This window comes from Aythya fuligula, chromosome 2 (genome assembly GCF_009819795.1).
Source record: "Aythya fuligula isolate bAytFul2 chromosome 2, bAytFul2.pri, whole genome shotgun sequence".
Classification (NCBI taxonomy): domain Eukaryota; kingdom Metazoa; phylum Chordata; class Aves; order Anseriformes; family Anatidae; genus Aythya; species Aythya fuligula.
This window is the reverse complement of record NC_045560.1, coordinates 46,081,296-46,105,201: the sequence shown is the minus strand read 5'-3', so window position 1 is coordinate 46,105,201 and position 23,906 is coordinate 46,081,296. Positions and strand designations below refer to the sequence as shown.

At 41.0% G+C, this 23,906-nt stretch overlaps 2 protein-coding genes across 3 annotated transcripts in view; one reads left to right on the top strand and one right to left on the bottom strand.

The window, feature by feature from the left end:
- The window catches only part of FYCO1 (FYVE and coiled-coil domain autophagy adaptor 1), a 48,313-nt gene that overhangs the window by 8,627 nt on the left and 15,780 nt on the right, over positions 1-23,906 (bottom strand). Inside the window, exons 6-15 of one of the 2 annotated variants that reach the window (XM_032181274.1) lie at positions 23,733-23,876; positions 23,004-23,097; positions 19,653-22,283; positions 18,497-18,589; positions 17,302-17,420; positions 15,767-15,934; positions 15,193-15,342; positions 13,381-13,586; positions 12,896-13,040; positions 250-360 (exon numbers count right to left, since the gene is read on the bottom strand). In XM_032181274.1, coding sequence (XP_032037165.1) covers positions 250-360; positions 12,896-13,040; positions 13,381-13,586; positions 15,193-15,342; positions 15,767-15,934; positions 17,302-17,420; positions 18,497-18,589; positions 19,653-22,283; positions 23,004-23,097; positions 23,733-23,876 — 3,861 coding nt within the window. The remainder of the gene's footprint in view (positions 1-249; positions 361-12,895; positions 13,041-13,380; positions 13,587-15,192; positions 15,343-15,766; positions 15,935-17,301; positions 17,421-18,496; positions 18,590-19,652; positions 22,284-23,003; positions 23,098-23,732; positions 23,877-23,906) is intronic. The other variant, XM_032181275.1, reaches the window with a different exon arrangement.
- CXCR6 (C-X-C motif chemokine receptor 6) lies at positions 7,097-8,135 on the top strand. The gene has a single exon (XM_032181666.1). The coding sequence runs from the start codon at positions 7,097-7,099 to the stop codon at positions 8,132-8,134; it is 1,038 nt and encodes a 345-aa protein (XP_032037557.1). The 3' UTR covers position 8,135.

Here is a 23,906-nt window from a genome sequence, read left to right as displayed (position 1 = left end):
AATTAGCTACCCACCTTCCATTCCAGCCCACCAAAGGGAAAGGAAAAGAAAAAGAATACAGTGGAGGAACAGAAGGGAGAATGCATGGACAGCCCTTGGAAAGAGCAGGAAGAGAGGCACAATTTGGGATGAAGCACAGAGGACACGGAGCTTGCTGAGTTCACAACAGGGTACGTGAGAGTATCTGGTCTGAAGGAGTTCGTATGGTTGCAAGGAGGACGGAGGAGTCATGGGCTGACCCTGACGTACTTGAGGATGAGAAAGTGTCGTGCAGACAGCTGATGAAAAAGAGTGGACAGAACTGAAGATATCCCGCGGTGGATGTCCTGCACATTGGTACTTAGGAAGTCCCAGCCATTTCTCAGAAAAAAAAAAAAATAATAAAAAAAAATCAGGATTTAACTATGCTACATTCTGTATGAAAACAAACAAACAAACAACACATACACACACCCTCCCACACACACACAAAAATGCCTTCCTTGCCTTGAAACTGGTTACACTCTATCTGTAAGAGCAGAGGCAACTGGTGCATGCACAGAAAGCAAGCCAGGGAAACCATCTGCCAGGACAAAGGGCTGTCTCTGTGCATCAAGTGACAACATGCAAAATCTCATGAGATACTTTTAGCGTTGTATTACAGAAGAGGTGTGGCAAAGGCCCTGAGATGAAGCCAGTTTTCAATCATCAGGCAAGTGCAGCGTTTGCCAGAAGTTCAGAAAGCAGATTTCGAAATAACAGGTTGGGGTTATCAGGGTGCCTTCCAGCCCCTTCACCAGCAGGAGGCAGCAAATGTGATTATCAGAATCTGCACCAGAAATAGTGACAAGCCCTCAAGACCCTAAACACTGCACCGTGTGTAGGTCACCAACATTACAACCAGCTCTGTGTGTAACCCTAGCTGATTTCAGTGGTGAGCTACCTGCTCTCAAAAATGAACTTTTTTTTTTTTTCCTAGATGCCTTTGAATTTTCTCCTCACTCAGTTCTTTAGAGGATATTAGAGGGAAACTGAGGCAGGCCGACAGCAGAGGCTGCTGCTAGGTTGGATTTACACTGCTAACCCCCAGGAGCACCAGGCCCTTTCAGCAGGGCTGCTGCCCAGCCCAGCAGCACGCAGCTGGCTCAGCTCTGTTTTCCACAATTCCTAGGCTGCAGCAATAATTCAGTCATACTAGAGTAGGCATCATGCAGGCAGACTGAGGGACGTCATCTGATCTTCCAGAGCTGTATATATGCAGGTTTATGTATCAACAGCCCATGCTGGAGAGGGCTTCTTAGAACAGGCCATCCAAAAATATGTTGCAGAAACACATTTTGTGAGACCAAGGAGGACACAGGGCAAATTACAGTTAAGGGAGCAAGCTGAAATAAACTCTCTCTGAGTTTCTTTTCATTACTATCTCATGACAAAGAGTTGAAAGCTGCTGATTCTGTAGTCTTCTCTGGTAAAGAGTTTATTTGAAGCTAATGGAAATGGATGAATGATGCCAGGGTACCTTGCTTATGGATTAGGGCAATGGAAATGGGAAGGGTCTCCACGGGAGACCCTTCAGTAGTTCTTCTCCAGTAGCTCTGAATACCTTCCGGTTTTCAGGAGTTTAAATGGGCCTCGTTGGTAGAAAGGGCTTATTGCTGGCCCTCTACAACACGGTGGGACTTCATCTTTTCTCAAGGCAGACACTGACATTCATTTTAGGGTACATATGCCACCACATAGCTCAGCCACAGCGTTGTCATACTCATATCCTATTCTGCATCTGAAAATATCTGCTAAAAACAGGCAGCTGTTGCACCCTCTTGTTCACTTGTTTGATAGCAACAGTTTGTTAATATTTAGCACCTTGCTGCAGATTTGTTTCTCCGACACAGGAATTGCTACTACGTGTACCAAAGCACGAGAGAGAATTCAATGTAATTTTAAAGAGCATTATGGGGCCATGCATTTCTTCTGCAAGTGGTCTTCTGTCAGTAAATGACGCTGTAGGGCTAGGCCAGATTTGCAGGTACCACATCCAAGGACGCAGAGGTGCAAGCATAGTGCTCTGCGGGGCTGAATCCCCACAGCACTCCAGCTCTGTACAGGCTGCTGCAAAGACAGACTTCATGGGCTGTTTTTTCTGCACACTGCCTCCCTCTCTTGCAGAATTTGTCCATGACAAAGGCTATAACTTTTCTACACTGTGCACTGCTTCTGAAGACGAGTCTGCAAAGTTTACCAAGAGCAGTGAGGCTCACTAAGGAAGCAAGTACAGCTGATAAATGCACCTTGGAAACACATCTAGGAAACCACCTGGAATGTCGCATACAATGCAGAGTTTTGCTTTATGGCATGTGCAGGCTTCTTATCTAGGAAAGAATACCACAGGAAAGGTCAAATGAAAGATACAGCTCATGCAGAGCTGTGGCAGAGGCCAGGCATGTAGCTTGGTTACAAGGAGTGCACAGAGCTGTCCCTAATCACAGAAGGGACAAACAAGAGCAGAGTTATCACCTCATCCAGTGGCATCGCCCAGGCACCTCTGCTTCTCTGCACCCTCTCCAGGACCTCCTCACAACTATTTCTCTCCCTGGTCTTGTACCCCACAGTCTGTAAGTCAATTCCACCCCTGCAAGTGAAAGAGTCACCCTTGCATAGGGTGGGCTCCTTCCATCTCCTTTTTAAACATACAGAGGCCCTCCTATCTTTTTTGTTGTCTCTGAAAGAAAATTTAGCACATGCATTAACGTTAACCAGGAACAAGATTGCCTTAGAGGTCAAAGACTCACTTGGGGATGGCCACCAACACAATTTATTTCTGTGCATCTCTGCTCTACTCATCTCAGATGCAAAAATAAAAGAGAAAAAAAAAAAAGGCACTAGAATATTTTTTTTCCAGAAAAAAATACAAAGCCTAGAAAAAAATGGAAAACCTAGTATTCTCCAATAGCTCTCATAACGTACACAAGTGGTCAAAACAGGAAAGTGGTACATGCAGATTAAGTTTTAAGTCTGCAAATATTTTTTGAAAAATAAATCATTTGATTGCGGTAATTTCAATAGAAAGGCCACAGGTAAATGAAAACACAGATATTTTGAACTGGATCTTGAGAGCACAGCGCGTTCATATTACCATACCTGCAGTTGCATCACTCAAGGATGTGCCTCAAAAACAAAGCAATAACTTCACATCACATTGCTTTGGTCAACAGCTACGAAAGCCGTGACACAGCTACACAGACTTCAGCGCTGATAAATAAAGCAAACTGCTGGCTTCTGACTTCCTTTGCAAGATATGACAGCTGCGTATCGCCAAGATGTGACACTGTTTAGTAAGTGACTGTTTTCTCGACTTCAGGTAAATAGGTAGACAGTAAAAATACAGCTTTAGCATTTAAAAGATTCAAACTTGAAAGATTTTGTTAGATTAATAGATGTTGTCTGATTTGATATGCAAAATGAAAGAGAAATGGTGGGATTATATTCAAAGTGTTGGAGATACTGATGTTGCATTTTAGTTTTGTTATTAAATCTTTTCTGATGCCTTTTTCCTGCAGCAGCTTTTTCATTTACACTTGTTAGCTTTTGAAAAAGTCCTTTAGACAATTTTTGGATAGCTGGAACTTAGATGATATTTGTATTAATCATCTCATTTTCATTTATGCTCCAGAATCTATTTTTCCTACTTATATTTGCTTGAAAACTGCTTCTCTTTCCCAACAAATACATACATGAAATAATTTCACCTTTTCTGATTACAACCTCAAAACCCTTTTGCAATGAAATTAGTTCATTTTTAAGCAAGGTAAAATTAAATGATGTTGATGAGCATTATTTAACCAAATGGGAAAACAGACAAATAAACAACAAACAAAACCAAACCAAAACAAAAGCACCACTGTAACATAGACTACCAGCTCCTGGTATAACCAAATCCATGTACTCTGAATTCCCAGTGTCCTGGAGATTATAAACAGCCTTCTTCTGGTGACAGGATGAGAACTATCCATGCTGGAGCAAACCGGAATAGCATGTTCTTGCTCACCATTACTTTCCTGAATTTCCATTTCATTATTTTGACAGCTAATTCTAAACGAACCAGATTTCAAAGTAAAACCTGTAGTAACATACTGGACACTGCACTGCTTTCTTCAATTCGCTTCTCTTACCATGATGTTGTTCTTGTGCAATTTAAGCTTCATTTAAAATTCTACATCTTTTTAGAACCTAATTTCAGTCCATTACAGATTCTAACATTTTCCTGCAAATAAACTTATCTTGCTCAAAATTGTCCTGATCACAGCATTTTGTTCTTCCTCCTTCCTGTCTACCTTACACAATGCTTTCCCACTATTTGAGTTCAGGTAGAAATATTACTTCTGTTACTTCTTTTGAAAAAAGCTGGAATAAGTCCAGGAACAGTCTGACAAGGCAGAGCAACTCTGAAGTTTGAGACAAAACAATGCAGGTTTTAACTCAGGTGTATGAGGATAAAAGCAGAATACTATAAGAGCTTCTGGCTAGAGAAGTATCAGGTATAATAATAATGAATCATGAATAAATGAAAACTTTTTAAAATGGAAATTGTTGTACTTTCTTTCTTTTAAAAGTTACCATTCACTGGAAAAAGAAAAAAAGAAAAAAGCTTACTGGTCATTGTTTTAGTGGACTGGAGAGCTTCTGCAGAAGGTAAGGATCTTCCCCTTCATTTCTAATTTCTGCACCAGTTTATCACACTTGCAGCATATTTTCAATGCGAAAATACTTGACAGAGGTAGCCAGCTGATCCAGAAGCTGTTCAGCCTCATAATGCAGGATCAGCCTTTAAGGCACAAATATTGAACAACTCTGAACTGTAACATCAGCTTGTCTGAAACACAACAGTTGAGACTAAAAAGTTTTTAGCTTTACTATCTCTTTCTGAGCTCCTTATTGAGCTTATTAAACAAACAAATAAATAAATAACCTATTTTTATGCATGTAGGACTTTCTATTTTTTTAAAGAGGGGTTCATAATCAGTCAGACGCTTCAGACTCATTTCTTCTGATATCAAACCAAAAAGGAACTTAAATAGCTACATCCAGCCAGGAGAGGAAAGAAAAGAAAGAACACTAAAGCCTTTAAGATCACAAAAACATATAAAAATATATATATATAATATCAGTTGACAGGTCACTTTCAAGGACTCCCATAATCTTTTACTATCTGTTTGATGGTGTCAATCACCTCACCTCTTTCCCAGAATATGATCCATACACCCTAAGTTTAGGGTGACACACTTTACATTCCTCTGCTAACTGAGGAATGTAAAGTGTGTGACATGCTAAAAAAACACTTTCAATTTAGAAGGATCCTTGCTGCAACTTTCTTTTCTCCATCAGTATACAAATCTGCTTATGTCAGTGCAAAGGCAGTATGTGGGGGAAACAGGATATCAGAACGGTCTACCATTTGTACATAAGAAAATTCTTCAGAGTTGCCATTTAAAAATTATCCGAGCATGGCTTCCATGTGAAATCCACAGTAAAATTCCCATCTGCTTTCACCAAAACCAAATTAGGGTATTACTGCCTGAATTTGGACATTCCAGTGAAGAACAAAATCTTGAAGGATTTTGGTCTGTCCAGAAGGTAAATACTGCATTCCACTATAGTAAAAGCAATTATTGATTAAAAGCAGGTATTAAAATTGCTTCTTTTGAGGGAGTCAGTAAGGCTCTCCCAAAGGCAAATTTCCAGTAAGCTTGAACACCAGAAAGGTGTACAACTTCGGTAGGGCTACTGATGTAATGTTATGTTGTCAAACTATGTAACGTGGTAATCTCTTTGTTTCAGCTTAGAGGAAAACACATTTCCTTCAGAAGAAAGAGGCAAGAAACATCAGCTGACAGCTGTTTCAAAGAGTACGTAAAGTCAAGCAAAGTGCTTCCATTTCTTTCAGAATGCATTGCTTTGATGTTGTCGAGCCTAACTTACTTTTGCTGGTTAGCTTCATCTCGAGCTTGGCTAAATAAGGCACTTTACAAAGAGATGGTAACTTTTCAAAGGGACACGCAGTCTTATAGGACTTCTCTGGTGACTAACAGACTGTGTTGGCCCTGCTGCTCAGCCCCACATCTGGGGCTGAGCAAAAAAAAAAAGCCCCACACATTTTTTTGGATGACATTCAATCTGCTGCACATTATAACTCGCACAGGAAAAGCCATCCTGCCATGCTAAATGATTCAGAGGTGAATTCTGCTCATCTTATGCTGAGTAATATCTTGTAGTAGGATTAGTCTCACAGAAACATGCTCTTTGTGGCTCAAGAGAGAGGCATTTAACCTTAGGCAAAATATTAAAAAACCCAATTAACATGTTTCACAAAGGATGTGTGACTCTTCTGCACTAACCCAGTGCTGGCACTGGCCCCCTTGGGTGTGGGGTGCTATCTGTGGTGTTTTATTGTAGCCTGGTACAGTTCATACCTTCTGAGAATATGTCCAAATTGTTTTTCTAAGAAACAAGCAATGAGCAATTCTGGCGTGCAAAAACAGTTGTGTTAAACAATCGCCAAACTTTCAGGTAATAAAAATATAATTAAAAAAAAAAAAAGAAAAAGAAAAAGTAATGCAATCCCATGAATAGCAATGGCAAGATGTAGTCAGGCTGTTCTAAGTCTGGCTGTTACGTCCATTGGTTTCACCTAACTGCCATGGCAGAAGCCAGACTCTTGCCTTGGAGAGCTCAGGCTGTTTTACTGCACCACGTCTAGTGGCAGGGTGTGGATGAGGGGGTTTACAGATCAGTGGTCGCTCCTATGACAACAATATAAATGTTTGAAACAGACTGACTGAAATCAAATGGGAGAGACATCAGTGAAAATCCTCCATGTACATCATTAACTCACTTGAGAAGGGAAACAGATGTGGTGGCACTTTGGGTCTTGACTGTCAAGACAATTGTCTTCAGCAAATTTATTTATTTGCTTTTGTCTGTGGTGGATGCCTTACTACAGCTCTTCTCTGTTAGACACTTGGGACTTTCTCTGTCTCCTGGTGCATTAGGATTTAATTACTTGCCAAGTAAACAAATCTCAATGTGTCTCCTTACAGGCTGCCTTTAAAAAGGAGGCAACATGGCAACTGCAGATGCTGTTACCTTTTATTATAACTTCTCAGCCATTGATCCCAATGAAAATGGAACTGAGAATTTTTATACATTTATAACTATCTTTCTGCCCTGTATGTATTCGTTTGTTTTTATCTTTGGGCTAGCAGGAAATGCTCTGGTCTTTATCATACTGGTCTTCTATGAGAAACTGAAGACATTGACAGATATATTTTTGTTGAACCTGGCTATAGCTGACTGGATCTTCCTTTGGACGCTGCCATTCTGGGCCTATTCTGCTGCTCAGGAGTGGATTTTTGGCACTGTGGCATGTCGAATTATACGGGGTCTGTACAATCTGAACTTGTACACTTCAATGTTAACTCTAACGTCTATCACCTTTGACAGGCTTATTGCTATTACTTTTGCCACCAAAGCACATATGTGTCAAACCAAACGACTGAAATGGGGCAAATTAATCTGCGGCTTGATCTGGGTGATTTCAGTAGCATTTGCCACACCACAGCTTATTTTTAGTGATGTGTTTACTATTGATAAGACAATATGCCTGGAAAAATACCCAGACCACCACACAGAATTGGTTCTTGAAGTTATTCAAGTGACCCTTGGTTACTTTATTCCCATGCTAACCATGATCATCTGCTACTCCCTAATTATTAAAACCTTACTGCATGCCAGGAACTTCCAAAAGAACAAATCTCTAAAAAAAATATTTTCTGTAGTGGCCATATTTATTCTTACTCAGTCACCCTACACTTTCTTGAGACTGATGAAGATCATCGACTGGAGCTTCAACTTGGACAGCAACTTTGACTACGCAATCGTTATAACAGAAGCCCTTGCTTATTTCCATGGCTGTCTTAACCCTGTTATGTATTTCTTCATGGGGGTGAAATTCAGGAAGAACTTCCATAAAATTATTAAAAGCTCAAGGTGCTTTAAACAGCAAGTTGCTGTTAGACAGTGGCACACCACTGAAGACGAAGGCTCTAGAACTTATACTGTCTCAAATAATGCAGATGTGACAAGCATGTACCCTCTGTAAAACTGTCCAGAGAACATGGCAACTATTTACAGCTTTTTTATTATTATTATTTTATTTTTTAAAACTGAGATAGGTAGCCTCCTTGAAGGAAGAAATGCTGCCCCATTAGTAAGGGTACTGCAATCTGCTTTAGGCCAGCATAACTGAAAGCATCACACTTCACTGCCTCCTGCTTTTCCTGGTCAGAGCTGATCCTAACGCAAAGCTGGGACCTGACTTAACTGTGCAGAAGTTTCCAAAAGGCAATGGACACAGTAAGACAAAACTCAATTCTTGACATGAAGCCAGCTTGGACCTCATGACTCCAGAGGGCCTGGAGACATTCACCAAACCTCTTGTCTGCTGGTTTTTCAGGAAAGGTGTTTGTTAACAAAAGCAGTTATGATATTTTGTTTCAAAGGTGTTATGGATTTTAGTTGATATGATTAATTTCATGAAAATTCATGGATTAAACACACATACATATTCATGACGTGTTTCATGTATGATTTTTTGTTGTTTTATTTTGGGGGGGTATTTTTTCCATTCGGGAGAAGGCCTCTACACACATTCCTGTTCCTTTAGTGGTCATCTAAAATTTTGGTAGTAAAGCAGCATATTCATCTACCTTCCATCAAATATCAGGTCTCTGCTCTGTGAGCAGAGCTGGAGACTAAAACAGGCGAAAACAAGACGGGATGGTGGAGAGGAGTGGCTGTGGGTTGTCTATGATGAAGTCAGGGACGGGTCCAGCTCAAGGGCATCAAATCCTTTGCCTTATAGCTTTGAAACACCAGTTTTGACCTGTTTCAAACCATTCGGGCAGTAACCATTTTCATTCTGGATGCTCCTTTTCTCCTCATTAACACTCAGTCCCTTCTACCAGATCACTGCAGCTCAGTGGCACCTGACCCTTATCAGCACCATCGCATCCATGTCATCTTCACCTAGAAAACATCTCTTAGGCAATCCCTTGCTTTCTACACAGTCCCTTGTTTCTTACACACTAAAATGGTGCAGAATCCTCAAAAACAAAAGTAGGAAGGAACTAGGTGGCAAGTAAAGCTGCTATCTCAACGTGCAGCTCCAAGGCAGGCTTTGAGAAGTGCTCCTGTCCCCGTTGTTCTCAGCTGGCTCTCCCCAAGGGATTCAGACTGTATGCAGTTGCCCCTTCGGGCTATGCTGGCACCCTGCACAGTCACATGAGCTGTAATTAGGTCAGGAAAGAATGTTATGAGTCATTAAGAAAGAATCCAAAACAAAGCAACCACAGTGCAAACGGGCTGAGATGTCCTTTCTACAACACGCAGTACCGAGGTGTGAACAAACTCATTGTAACCACACCAGGGTAGTGGTATTTTTAAAAAAATACTGTCTATGGTCTTGGTTCTACTACAGTGTTGATCCCAGGCATGTTATTTCAGCAATATGTTGGAAAGGAAACAGAGTGATTTGGTTTACTCTGGGGACTTTGACCAAGTGCTATACATGATCCTGACCCATGTTTTATGGCACAATCTGTAACTGTGAACACTTAACTCTTTAAAATAAAAGTTTAAAATACAACACTTCAAAAGAGAACCCATGCTACCCTCAAAGTAGCAGCATCTACCACAATAGTACAACTTATCTCAGCTTCTCACATTAAATTTTCAATCAGGTTGCTCCAAATTTATGTAACAGAACCAAAACTGTGAAACAATTGCACAACTGCTCACAGTAAGGAGGTCTGCCTCAAGGCCAGGCAGAGTTATGCTGGTAACCATGCCTCTTGCTGTGCCACACATCTGTGCAGCTCACGAACAAGATGAGTTTTATTTGGTTCTGAACTGACTTGTGTCAATAAAGACAGTCTCTCAAACTTTGCTGTTAAGAAATAGTGCTACTGTAGTCATTTCGTGTCATTTCAAGGGAAAAAAATATAGATGCAGGGCTAAATAAAGAGAGCAAGTTAAAACGAGAACAGCACCACAGAAAGCAAAAGAGAAACAAATAGAAAAGAAGGCATCTTTTAAGACAATTCGCTGCACCTGCTCCCATTTCCAGTTCAGGAAGGACCTGAACCCAGAAAAAGGTAAGGTCATTGCCAAAACCTAATGCAGACACGCAGTCTGCAGTCAGTTGCCAAAACCTGGTGCAGACACCTGATACAGACATAAGAAACTCTGTCAACAGAGCATGCCTATTGCAGAACTTCTCTCAGTCAGTATGGACCAGCCAGTCTCCCTTCCCTCCCCCTCTCTTGTCTCTTCCCCTTTTATAGCTGTTACAATTAACTCTAATCCCTGGCAAAAAAAAAAAAAAAAAAAAAAAAAAAAAAAAAAAAAAAAAAGTTTGGACTACTTTCAGCAGAATCTCGATACAGAAGTCTGGCCTGGTAACTTGTTTTTCGTATGCAACCTTCAAACATGGGTCCAACAAGCACAATCTTGAATTCTTTGCATCTTCCCCAGGCACAACATCAAAGCAAATTCTACCTCATATATTCAATTTCATGCAAAGAGAACATTATTGGCATGACGGTGGATAATTATTTATACTTCAAGACTACCCTAAGTCTACAAATAGGAATGAGACCCCATTTATCTGGACAGTGAAAAAAAAATAAAATCAAAGGTCAAGGTGGTCTACCTGTCCAGTATGGCCAAGAGATCTGCAGCACTGAAAACAGTAGCTCAGAAAGTCCCTGGCCTGCAGATCCTTGGCAGGTGGGAGAAAACAGACTGGGAAATGATCAGTACATCTGCTATGGACTGCTGTCAAAGACTGGAGGGAGGGTTAGCTGAACTTTTGTTTAGGTTCATTGTAGTGGCTGATGCTGCCCTATCTGCTCATGTCCTGTAAACTTGGGCTTTGGGTACCTGTACACTCTTCACCACAGAAACAAAATGAGAAAACTTCTGGGCTGTCATAGTCAATGCTGGTCTCTTTTTCTCTTCAGCATATACCACAGGTGCCACACAATCATCACACTCACGTATCAGTTTTTGCATCTGTGCCGTAACACAAAACCACAAAATCATCACAAGCTGTTTAAGTGATCCACTGTGTAAGAAGGCCATCCTGCTACCAAGTCAGTGTTCGTGCTCCTGAGACCTACCAAATGTCCCAAACGGTGCTGGGGTGGGCAGGTGTAGTCTGCATTCTCCGCAAAGTATGTCTCAAGCCCAAAGTATGACAATACTAGGAGGCTCCCCAATGCTCACAATACTAATAAAACTGAAGGATTAAACACTACTTCCTAGCTTTTCTGCCTATAATTTGTGAACAACGGGAGATGGGCAGCCTTTATAAATTTGCATGTTGCATGGGAACCCTTCAAGAACAGTCTTCCAGTGTTAGTGGCAATCCTTCCTTTCACCCTGAATACACTGTGGGACAAGAAGAATCCAGTCCAGTCCCAAACAGAAAAAAAAAAACAGTCACAGGCACTCAGTTCTTTTCTCCTGCTTGTATTCTCCCAAGCTAACTCACTAGTGACACCTTTTCTGAAGACAGCATGAAATCTCACAGGTCTCTAATACAGAGAAGTTGCACAGTACACATTTTTTAATCTTCTTAAAAACAATCTAACAAAGAGACAAAACCCCTTCACTACAAACTGCCCCTTTGCAAAGCAAATGTACTGCTAACTTCACAAGAGCACTGTGAAGCTCAGTTCATTCATGTCTGCCTGACGTGTGGTGAACATGAATGGAATGTACTGTCAGTGTGGATGGTATACAAAATAGGTGGAATACATAGAACTTACTTACCAAGAAATAAAAGTGAAGAATTTTGAAAAGGTTGCTTTCCAAACAAACAACTCTGTTCATTCTGCTTCTACTAAATAGCAAGTCACTGTGGTTTACGCCGGAAATGGCTCTGCTAGGGGCAAAAAAGTCTAGCTCTGCTTTCTCAGCAGCAAGCTGGTTACTCTGTGGCTATTCACTGTTTAGCATTTAGATTTATCACACTGATTTTTCTGTTCAGAAGCAAAACAAGTACAAACTTAGGTGAAAATGGTCTGTTTTGTTTCCTTTCTCAAATACATAAAAGATGCAGCTTTTTCAAGAAAAAAGTATTAGCAAAAATGTTCATTGTTGAAAGAACACTTTCTATAAGCATGGATATGCATCAAGCTATAGTATTACTATATAGTTTTCAAACCAAATACTTAGCCTTAGCTCCTCTTCATTGTGATTGAAACCTACATTTCATCTCATTTTCTTATGGAAAAGAAGAACTTATGCCAGATTTAACTACACATTTCTAGTTCTTCTCCTCTTCTCTAAGCTGTATCTTTAAAGTAGTAAGGAATCTACAGAGACAGACCACTTATTTTATACTCAGGTCAGTGAAATGTGTCACAGAAAATGGCAGATCTTTCCTTATTTTCCCCCCACGCCCCCGGTTCTCTTGATATTAAGTAATGGTAACTTTGATAGACAGTATCATTTATTAAATTAAGTAAATTAAGTGTGAATGACCAGTGATCCATTTGGGCCTACAAATTGATTTTAACAGTGACAGCTGGCCTGTGACAGCACAGAACTGGGACTATTCCTCTGTGCCGCGGAGAAGCAGGTAGAGGGCGATGACAGAGCTGTTTGGATTTACTAGATTTGATGCTGACTGTGCAAATGGGTCAAAATTATCTTGTGTTGGTCTACTGAACATGTGGCTGGGAACAGAAGGGTCCACTCCCTATGCAGGGGTTGGCTACCTCCACTGAATGGCAAAAAAACAACTACCAACCAAAATCCAGAAGAGTCCCCTCTCCATGAAACAGTGTTTACTCACAGATCTGTCACGCTTTGATCCAGAGAGTCTCTCTCCATCTGACTTTCACTGTGGAGTGAGTCTGATTCTTGTACTTGGCACAACTCCTCATCCGTGATTATATCAAATGCTGCATCGTCTGGTGGTTTAGAGGCTTCACTTGCAACTGTGCCATAAAAGGACATGAAAAGAAACATTAGTAATATTAGCTGGTTGTGTGTAAAACAAACAAACAAGCGAAACCCTTAAGGGGGATGACTGGGCCATTCCTCTCTTTACAGAAGCATTAGGTAACTTCTAAGAACCAATTGAAATCCTCAGGCTGACTGAGACCCATTTAATATATATGCAGATTTCTGTCAATACCAATTAAATACTGAGACGGGACCAATACCATCCTGAAAACATTCTGTGACAAAGCAGACCCTCGGAGATGGAGATGACCATGTGGTTTCCTGGAGAACATCTAAGCCTACTTCTCAGCAGCAAGCAAAAACCACACTAACCAAAAGCCCTCTCTTCTGGCGACAGTGGTGATTCCAATGAACCTGGGGATCCTTCCTGGTTGACACTGGATCCAGAGTCATCTGCATTGTCCACGATCACTCTGGGCTTACTAAAGCAAGCTCTGCAGCAACGCTCCTTCTTCCCACCAGGTTTTGTCACCATGTAGTTGTTGCAGCAATAGTAGCAGAAAATGCGACCACACATTCTAGAAATGATTCAAAACCAAAGGTGTTAGAATGGTTACCACAAACAGGTAGAACACAATTAATGGCACAGACGGGCTTTGTCATAATGGTCTTGCTGCTTGGAAAAGCCCAAATGTCACATCCACGACACAACTTATGCTGCGGTCTGTGATGCTTTCTGAGGTGAAGGAAGTTTTCTTGACAAATAGAGGACAGAAAAGCACATTCAATTTTGCTGCCTTAAGCCAGAAAAAAAAAAAACAACACAACAAACAAACATAAAAATACTACCAAAAATACATTTAAAAATAAATATCTACAATTATGCAATGCAAATAAAAAATTCATATATGAAGTACATATGAAGCAACTGCCTTTAATCATATTAGAAAGGCTAAATCTCATGCTCAGAGCAGAAATCTATATAGTTGGAAGAGTGTAAGAACGTCTGTATGTCTCTACTTTGCCAACATCCCTCTTTCCTTCTTCCAGGGAAGAAGAGACAATACTGGACACACGATATTGCACATTCATCCCTCATGCCCTCCCCGTTCTGCAGTCCATCAACATTAAACCTGTCAACTAATGAACATATTAAGATTTTCATGAAGAAAAGTAGCCAGCGGGGATGACTGTCATTTATGAAGTCTTGGTGGCTTTGTTTTTTAGAATCATTTAACTCTTTAATAGGTACTGGTAAAACACCTGGAGGTTTCACAGGTTTTAGTAGAAATGAGTAATTTGAACCTTATTACTGGAAATGACTGAACTATTCACTAACCACTACTGAATGTTCCTACATTAACATGCAGTTGTAACAGTCCCAGTCCTACACACCTTAGATGATGAATCAGGTTGTGAGGATAAAGAATAGCAAAGAACAAAAACAAACATAGCACAGAGACCCTGAAATGTATCAACTTAAATATATTTGAATAAATCTAGAGTAGGTAACTTATAGCTCCAGGCTAGCTGTATAGGAAATAATTCAATATGAACTTTTTTTTAGAAGATTCCTATCCAATTGGTAATTATCTCTGAATGTGTCTAGTTTAAGTAATCAAATCTATAATTGCACAGCATATTGGATTTGTACTGGAATACTTTTCTCACAATGCAAAACCATCTTACTGAATGTTATTTACAGCATGCACAGAGCAGTGCATAATAAATATATTAAAAACACAGTCCTTCCAGCCCTGTGAAATATTAAAAAATCTGAATATTGTTCATATGAACAGATTAAGTTTCACAGTGGGTGAGATAAATGTCCACCTAGTCAATAATTCTGACAACGGTCAGCAGCAGCAAGTAGTTGGTAGTCAGTTTGAGGAAAGATTATAAGATATACTGTATGTAGGGTATGATTATCTTTGCTTCCAGAAATCAGAAACTGATAGACTCTCCAAGTCAAAGCTTGCATCTAGATCTTTGTCTTAACACGTCAAGAGACACTTCCATTATAATGTCTCTTATCCCTTTGTGAGCTCATGTTCTTTCAGGCTCTGCAAGGTCTTCTATCTATGATTTTGACAAATGAATTATGAATTTTAAAAAGCATGTCATCTGTGTAAACAATCATATTGGGTTTTGCTTTCGAACAGCGTAAGAGTTCAACAAACTGACCTGCAGTGGTGTCGACGCACCATCCATGAGAACTCTCTCTGGCAGTCCAGGCAATGGTTAACCTCTGTGTCCCCCTGCCACCTTTGCTCTGCACTAAGCTTCTGCTGGAACTCGAGAGCATCTGATTTTTGCCACAAAGCATCCTTATCTCTACAGAGAGACAGTTAGAGAAATTAAAATAATACAAATTATCAGTGTTTACTGTTAGCCAACCTCAATTTGAATGTTGGTGAAAGCTTCATCACCAAAAATAGCTTTTCTTTAACTTCTGAAGAGCTTTCAGGAATAAAGATAGATCAAGAAACCTACTGAAATACATGGGAAGGGGGGGGAGAAAAATGCATGCCATGCAGAGAATTACACATTTTTGCAAACAAGACAGGTAATTAAAGAGATTATATTGGGTATTATATTTTTGACTGCATTAAAGAAATGCAGAATTTCAGCTGCTTATGAACCTGGCCATTATCTTCATCATCAAATCAGGAAAACAAGAGTGAAACATTTAGGCAGTACCCCTTAAAATCCTAAGCTAGGGTTTTAATTTCTGTTTCCTATTTATTTTGATGCCAACCTGATAAGTTCTATTAAGCGTTCTTCAAGGAACTGTTTTGTTCTTGTCAGGTCGTCCAGCTCAGCAAACAATTTCTGGTCACTGCTGTCTTTGTCTGCTGCCACCTTGCTGAGCTTCTCACTGTAATCCAGGGCCTGCTCTCTTGCTTCATCAGCTTCCTTTTGAGTCCTGATCAAATACAAAGGCAATTAAAAGTCTTTTTTAGTTCGTATCTATTCAAGTCCTCCCCATCGAATAAAGGGGTCCTCCATTTTATAAGCACGTAGTTTCAGTGAAATTGTTCTCAGTGTGCTTATTTTTTAAAGCCAGAATTTCCCCAGCTTTCTGCATCACTGACAGTGCACACAGATCTGTTATCCAGTGAAAACTGTTAGCAATCAGCAATTTCTAGGATGCCCTGCTTCTAGCAAAGCTTATGATGGCTGCCAAATTGGGAATAAAATTCGTGTTCTTTGAAGCTAAAATCATTAGAATCTGCAACCAGAGCTAAACAGGCAGGGCCCTATAGCCACAGGTTGCCCAGTATTTGCAGGTTGTGCTCGGAAGGGCCATTTAACTCGTACTTGTCTATAGCCTTCATGTTTACACAAGGGAAGCAAACCAGTTTCTCAGTATAGTCTTCTAACACAGACACAATTCAAAATTTGAAGGTTATGACAATTCAGTTCACTGTGCAGTCAGTGGAAAGAAGTGCCCCCAGAAAGGTTCACAGAATGTAGGTCATGGCTTGATGATATAGTAAGTTCAGTACTTAGTCCTAGCAATGGATCAAAACTGCTACTTGAACACAACACAATGGGTTGAGCTGGTCTTAACACTCAGTCAACTCAGCTGAATTCAAGTATCTTGATGAGTTTTGTACTGACAGATTCCATCATAGATCAAGAATCACCAGTCTTCCCACAAAGACAGATGGTATCAGCATAAAAATATAAAAATACATAGGCTTTGGTTAACCCATCTGTGTGTCCAAGCTAAGATCTATTTTGGACTGCCAGATAATACACGACACACAGCACCAAAATTACAGACCTTGGAAACATAGCCTGTTAGATGCTTAAAACTGCTGAGAAACCTGCCAAAATAAGACATGCAGGATGTCGTCCCATTTAAATAATTCTTACTGTGTCCCTGAAACATCACGGACAGGAGAGAAAATAAACCATCAGAAAGTGCGAATTTACCAATCCTTATTAAAAAAAAAGGAACAATACTGGTATTTTAATTTTGTGACTAAGCTACAAGATAAAAGAAGTTTATGAAATGTCTTACAGTTTCATAAAGGAAGAGGGACAATGAATTTACGTCATTGGCTGAACTAGTGAAGTATTGAAACCTAAACCTTGCATTCATGCGTGCTGTATAATTTACATACTTCTTGTCTTAAATGTCAATAGTGTCCATGCACTATTTCCCCTATATAAACCCTGGGGTAAATGCTACTTCATATACCACAGCAATTTTCGGTATGCTTTGATTATCGGCCCCGCTTGGCTTTCAACTAACAATTTGTATAAAAGAACCCAAACTCCCACCTTTCCAAGAGCTCTCTCAGAGATGTCACCTCTTCTTCCTTCTGAAGCCGGGCAGATTCCGATTCAGACAGCTGCTCTCTTACTTCATCCAGTTTTCTAGACAAACTTGTGTTCTCAGCCTAGAGAAATATTTTACTTTTTTTACTTACATGTAAAAACAACATTTTGCAAAGCATTGGACAAATACCAAGACAACTAAACAATGCTTTAAAGGAGTCAGTTAAAGCCATACCATCAACTAAGATATTATTGTATAAGCAGACACTAACTATTGGTATACTAGTGATTGATTACTTCTGTCACATCGAATAAGGGATAAACTTGAAAGTAAGACTGTATTAAGCACAGCCTGTAATTCTTATTATTCTGTCATTTAAACTTTTGTCTCTGTATTAAGGAAAATCTCTCAAAGATAATGGTGAAAGAATAACCCCTTACTCATTTTTTTTACCACCTAAAAGTTTCAAAAGAGAAGAAATAAAAATGAGGAAAATGCTTAGTTTTTGTCCTCTTCATATACGGAACATTAAAGACAATTGAAACAAAAACTTCCTTCTCAGCTAGCCTCTGCAGACCAATCTGCCAAACTGAGTACTCAAGGCACTCGAGCCTCTGAAGTTTCATGTACATTTGCTAGCAGGCAGGGCCAGGTTCAATAACTTTAACTTTCTTTTTTCCTGATCCCTTACTCTCACCTCAGTACAACCCTCCTAACTCAACTGTTAGAGAAATTCATTACAAAAATCCTGTTTTTTTTTCTGTTTTTTTTTTTTTTTTTTTTTTTTTTTCCAGCTAGGTTATTTCTCAGCAGTATCAGTTCTCTGATTCAGTGACCTGGCAACCTGAAAATAGCTGGATCCAAATGTGTGGCTGTGTGGAGTGGGCCTGCAGAGCGTAAGACAAACACCTTTAAAACCTGTACCCCCCCCATTTAAGAAATGTATACATATCCAGGTCTTGGATGAAACCTGACTAGTTTTAAGAGCAGGACAAGTCCAAAGTGCTTTTGATAATCTCTGTTTCAGTGGCTAACTTTAGGCTGCCAAGTATTTTTGCCGCAGCATCTGTACTTGTTCAAGGGCATTCTTAGACTCACAGCCATTCATCAGAAATGCTGCCTTCCTTCTCCCTTACAACAAACACCAATGCCAGCAGACACAAACACCTCTGCCTTTTAACCAGATCGAGCACCTACTTGTAAATCTGCAATCTCTTCCTCCGCAGCATGCTGTTGTCGCTTCTGCTCCTCAAGTTGCTCTCTTACTTTCTCACATTCTTCACTGGCAGCCTAGCAAAAAGATCGAGCCAGAAGTTAGCATTCCTCTAGCTGCCCCCATTTCACCTACAAAATTCCCAGTCATGAATCATGCGTGCTCTTAATGCCATGCAAGGGATAAATGCAGCACCACTGTCAGGCTCGTGACAGACAGCTAGAGACACCTAACTCATAGTTTCAAGAATCCTCTGAGGTTGCAGACTAGCTGCGATTTACTGTTACTTGCTATGGGTATTACAGCTGTCAACAAAAAGAAAGCTCAGTTTGCTTTCTCTCAAAAGAGAGGGAGAGCTTAAATTATACTGAAGTTTAAGAAGTATTTATGGAAGGAAAACATAAATAAACGCACACTATTTCTTCAAACTCATGGAGATTTCTGGCCACCACCAGTGTCACAGACCTCTGATTAGTTGCCATTCTTAGATGCCATCTCTGAGTGGCAGAAGAAGAATAAAATACTTAGTGTTTAGGCAGACATTTCACATATACAGGGTTGACTCATGTTTTTATGGAAGCGAAACTTTGGTCTTCTTGGCTGCAGCCTCGAGCAGCTGAACACAAAAGCACATGAGGGAATTATTTGTAATAGTATCCAATGTCAGTCTTTGTTTCATCAAAATCAGTTTTCAGGGGAAGCAGCATCAGTTTTCAGGAGAAGCAGCCTTAAGGGTGTAGGGAGCACTGTTCCTACCAAAAATAAAATAAATATGTGTATATATATATAATCACAACTGTAACCTAAGGGAACAGTTAAAGAAGACACCACCTTCAGTGCCAATGTAAGAAATCATCACCTGCTCCAGTACTGGCTGGCTTTTCCACATCACATGGCCAGTGTGCTTATAGGGCCACATTATACATCTCCAAAAATCTCCAGAGTTATTTTACCTCGAATCAGCCTAACTCATGAGTGTAGAAGCATTTTTAGATTTCCAAGCTTAGGCTAGCTGCATACGAGTCTCAGAGCCCGACCAATGCAAACCTTAGGATTTCACCCAATGATTTTTGCAGCAGATGGTAAAGCGGGGGGAAGTCCTGCACAGTTCCTTCAGCTGTAGCAAGCACGTTAATTTACCTTGAATTTTGTCTGATAACTTAGAATTTCTGTGCTCATTTGAAATTTCATTGTAGACAGCTCTTCTTGGCTGGTCTCCTGGAAGCTCTGTGCTTGTTTCTTTGCTGTCTCCAGCTGTGTTTGCAGACTTGGGACAGCTGCAGCATGTGTCTGAGCCTCCTCTAGTTTCTCTTGCAGGCTCTTGTTCTCCTGTCTGAGATCAGAGATGTCATGCTTCAGCCTCTCCTGTTGTGCTGCTGCCTGTTCTTCCAGTTCTTTGAGCCTCTTTGTGGCCTCGGCTAATTGCTCTTCTGCAAGCACCTTTTCAGAGGTCAAGGCACAAATCTGAATACCGAGTTCAGCCATATCCGTGTTGGTCCTGTGGAGGAGATCTTTGTTTTCTTCATTTTCCATTCTAGCAACGTCCAAGTACTGCTTAACCTTGAAGAGCTCTTCCTGCAGGTTCAGCAAATTACTCTCCAGCTCAGCTTTTTGATGGGCTACTGTCTCCTGCTCTTTTTTCAGTACTTCTTCTCTTTCTTTGCTTTGCATCAATTCTTGCACGTGGTTTCTGTTGAGGGATTCAGTTTGCTCTTTCAGCTGCTGGACAAGCACTTTCTGCTCCCCTAAGTTGGTCTTGGTGATCGCCAGCTCACTTTTCACCTGCTCTCTCTCATCAGTGGTCTGTTGAAGCTTGACTCGCAGGTCAAGGACTTCTGCTTGCAGCCTAGAGACCTCATCTCGGTTGACCTGCAGCTGCTCTTCGCTTATGATCAGCCTGGAGGCCAGCTCTTTTGCCTCCTTCTCCTGAGAAGCTGCCTGCTGTAGCTGGTGTTTTTCCACTGACTCCTTTTCTGAGGTGAGGGATTCAATAAGCTTTGTCTGTTGGAGGCATGTATTTTCAGCGCTGAGCTTTTCTACCTCAAGAGTCTCTGCTTTCTGCCTATGTCTTTCAGCTTCTGCTCTTAGCTGCTCACACTGGTTCTTCATGCCTTGCAGTTCTACTTCCCTCTCTGTGAGCTGTGACTGGAGTGACTCTTGGCATTCCTTCAAGGTGCCTAAGCTTTTTTCCATTTGTAAACCATGTTGTTTGGCACTCTTCAGCTCTCCTTCAAGTAAGGCATAAGACTCCTTGGTGGTCTCTTCCCTTTCCTTGAGTTCTTTATAGTCTGAGTGCAGAGCCTCTAATCTCTCCTCCAGAATTTGGCTTTGTCTCCTGGCATTCTGCAAGTCTTCATCCAGCTGTTGGTTCTGGCTCCGGAGCTTCTTTTCTTTTTCATCGACTGACACTAGGGCATCGTCAATCTCACTCTGAAGCTGTTTCTCAGAGGCTCTCAGCCTGGCCACCTCAGCTTCCAGGGATGCTTTAGAGGCTTCCATATTTTTCAGCTTCCCTTCCATCTTCTCCTTGGACTGCTGCAAATCTGCATTTTCGGCTTTCAGCTTCCTACTCTCCTCACCCATTTCATTCACTGCCAAGTTTTGCTGTTCCATCTGCTCCTCCAGCTCCTTGACTTTCTGGCTGAGATGCTCTTTCTCAGACAAGAGTTTCTGCTTTTCCTCCTCAAGGCTACACACAGACTGACTCACCTTTGTTAAGCGACTCTCCTGTAGTTCAAGTTGTTCTGCCTGTGACCGGGTTTCCTCCTTCAGTGCTCCTTCCCTCTTACCATACTCCTCCTCAAGTTTCTCTTTTTCCTTCCTTTCCTCCTCAAGATTTTTTTCCAGTGACCCCACCTGAGCCAGCGACCCCATTACCTGGGTCTGCAGCTCAGCCATCTCCTTTCCTTTCAGGGTCAGGGCCTTCTGAAGTGCATCCACTTCCTTCGCCATGGTTTCCAGGCTCCCTAGCAGCCTTTCACTCTCTTCTTTAGAGTCAGCAGCGAGGCGATTGTATCTGGACTCCAGCTCCCTCTGTGCCTCTTCTTTCAGCTGTAACTCTTCTCTTGCAGCTTTTAGCTGAGATGCATGTTCATCACTGAGTTTTTGCATATCTGCCTTTTCCTTTTCTGCCTGCTGAAGCTTCTCTAGCAATGCTTGCATCTGTAGGGCAGAGTCACATTGGGCTGTGGCTTGCTGTCCTTTTTCCTCCAAGGCAGCATCAACTTTTGCAAGGAGGTCAAGATTCTTCTGTTCTGCGAAACTCAGCTTTGCTTTAAGCTCATCGATGCAAAGCTCCTTCATACTAACTAAAGCCCTAGAGGCCTCCAACTCCCGATTCATCTCCTGCAGCTTTGAGGCACAGTCCTCCTTGCTGTTTGCCAGCTGCTCCAGCTTTGTCGAATATTCCTTCTGCTGCTCCACGGCATTCAGTTCCAGTGAATGCAGGCACTTCTGCAGGTCATGAACAGTGCTCTGAGTGGAGTGTGAGACCTCACACTGCTTCTGTAACTCTGTGATTATTTTTGACAGCCGGGAGTTCTCCTCGCTGTAGTTATTGTTCTTCTCCTTTTCCAGCTGTACTTGTTCTTTGTGAAAACTGACAGCTGCCTGGAGCTCCTGGTTTTCCATTTCCAACTGGTGAATACGACCCTGAAGTTCTCTCTGCCTCAGTTCAGCCTGGTCAAGTTCTACACGCATCTCTTCAAAGCCCTCAAGGTGTTCAACATTTATTGAGTTATTTGCATCAGGGCTGGAGGGAAACTCTTGAGCCTAGATGAACAGAAAGGGAAAAGAGAGTTGGAAAACTGAAGAAGAGCTGCATTTTTCAAGGAAAAAGACTCAAAGGTTTCAGAAATTAGGATAGCTTACCTTTGTTATTGGTTATTGGTGATAATAATAATAACAATGAGGAGACACTACCAGGATTTAAAAAAGTAATGGAGAATTTGAGTTTTTCATATCCTCCTTGACTGGTGGATTTATAGACATTTTTATAATGCACAGCACCGTAACATTTAAACAATTACATTTTTAAATTAATCCTATTTGTTGGTATAAATAAGTCTGTGATGAGGACCTAACTCAGCCAAAAATGTACATCTACCGGCTCAACAAGGAATTAAACATGCATTTAAATGCCATGTTCACCTGAGAGCAAATTCGGGTTGTTAACGCACAGTGACTTTGTGTGTTGGGTTCATACCACTAAAAGACATCAACTTATAGAAAAAGGGGCGTGTTTTTACAAAAGATAAATTAAAATATGCCTATCTGTAGGCAACTTTCTGCATATTTTTTTTTTCCTCTACAAGACTTGTGTGCAGTTGAACCAGCTACAGGACAATTCCCTTTCCTTTTAATCAAAGAACTCTTTTTGTAGCTTACCATTATAAGAACCAAAATCATCATAAAACTTCCAAGCTCTTTGGAACTTTGCCATTAATTAAAGATCTCCTGTGCCACACAAACATTTATGTGCAATTTGCTTACCTGCAAGTAATTGCTCACTAAACTGCTCATGCTGGAACTGCGACTTGGGGGCTTCCATAAATATGCTGAAGACCCAAGCGAGGGCAACGTCCTCCTGTTGATCACATGGTGAAACAATACGTAAGAGAGGACTAAGCACACACATACATGTCTTTCTACTCCTACATGTGAGATTTGCCTAGTTATAACTACCACATACAAAAAGACATAACTGTGAGTGGTGTGTGGGCCAACAACTGCTGAAGTTGACGAAAAAGAAAATAGGGGTATCAAAGGCACTTAAAAAGGATTATGGGGTTGGTAGCCGTGATTTCCCAAATCCTTACGAACCAATGCAATTTAGCTTTACAAAACTAGCTTTACTGCTACATGGTGGGTGCTCAACCAGGTGGTGGCAGCATGCAGCCCTGGAAAACTCCCACCGATGGACTTGGATCTAGTTCAGACTTAGAAGTTTTTGTTCTTCCACACTTTGAGGTGGGCTCAGGCCTTCTGTAGTGACTGCACAATGTCATCTACACCACTGCTGCAAGTGAAGCAGAATCCTTGGCCATTCAGTCACTAGGAGCTTTAGCTCTTGAAACAGAAGGAGCTAAGAACATCTCTTTCTGTGTCTGTGAAGATGGCTATAGCTTGGGATTTGGGCCTAAACTGCAGTTACTGGAAGGACTCCCTTACAGACTAATAAAATAGGTAAATATTTTATGCAACAAAGTGTTGCTGTCTTACCTGGCAAATGCTGGCCAAGCAGCATCTAAATCGTAGCCTCGTGATGCCAAGTCGAACTGAACATCAGTGAGCTCATACAGCTGACCCACAATGTCAGAACTCATTTTGGAATTCAGAAATGGACTTCTTGCATAGTACCAGTCACTTGAAAACAAACAAAAAAATAAAGTAGTA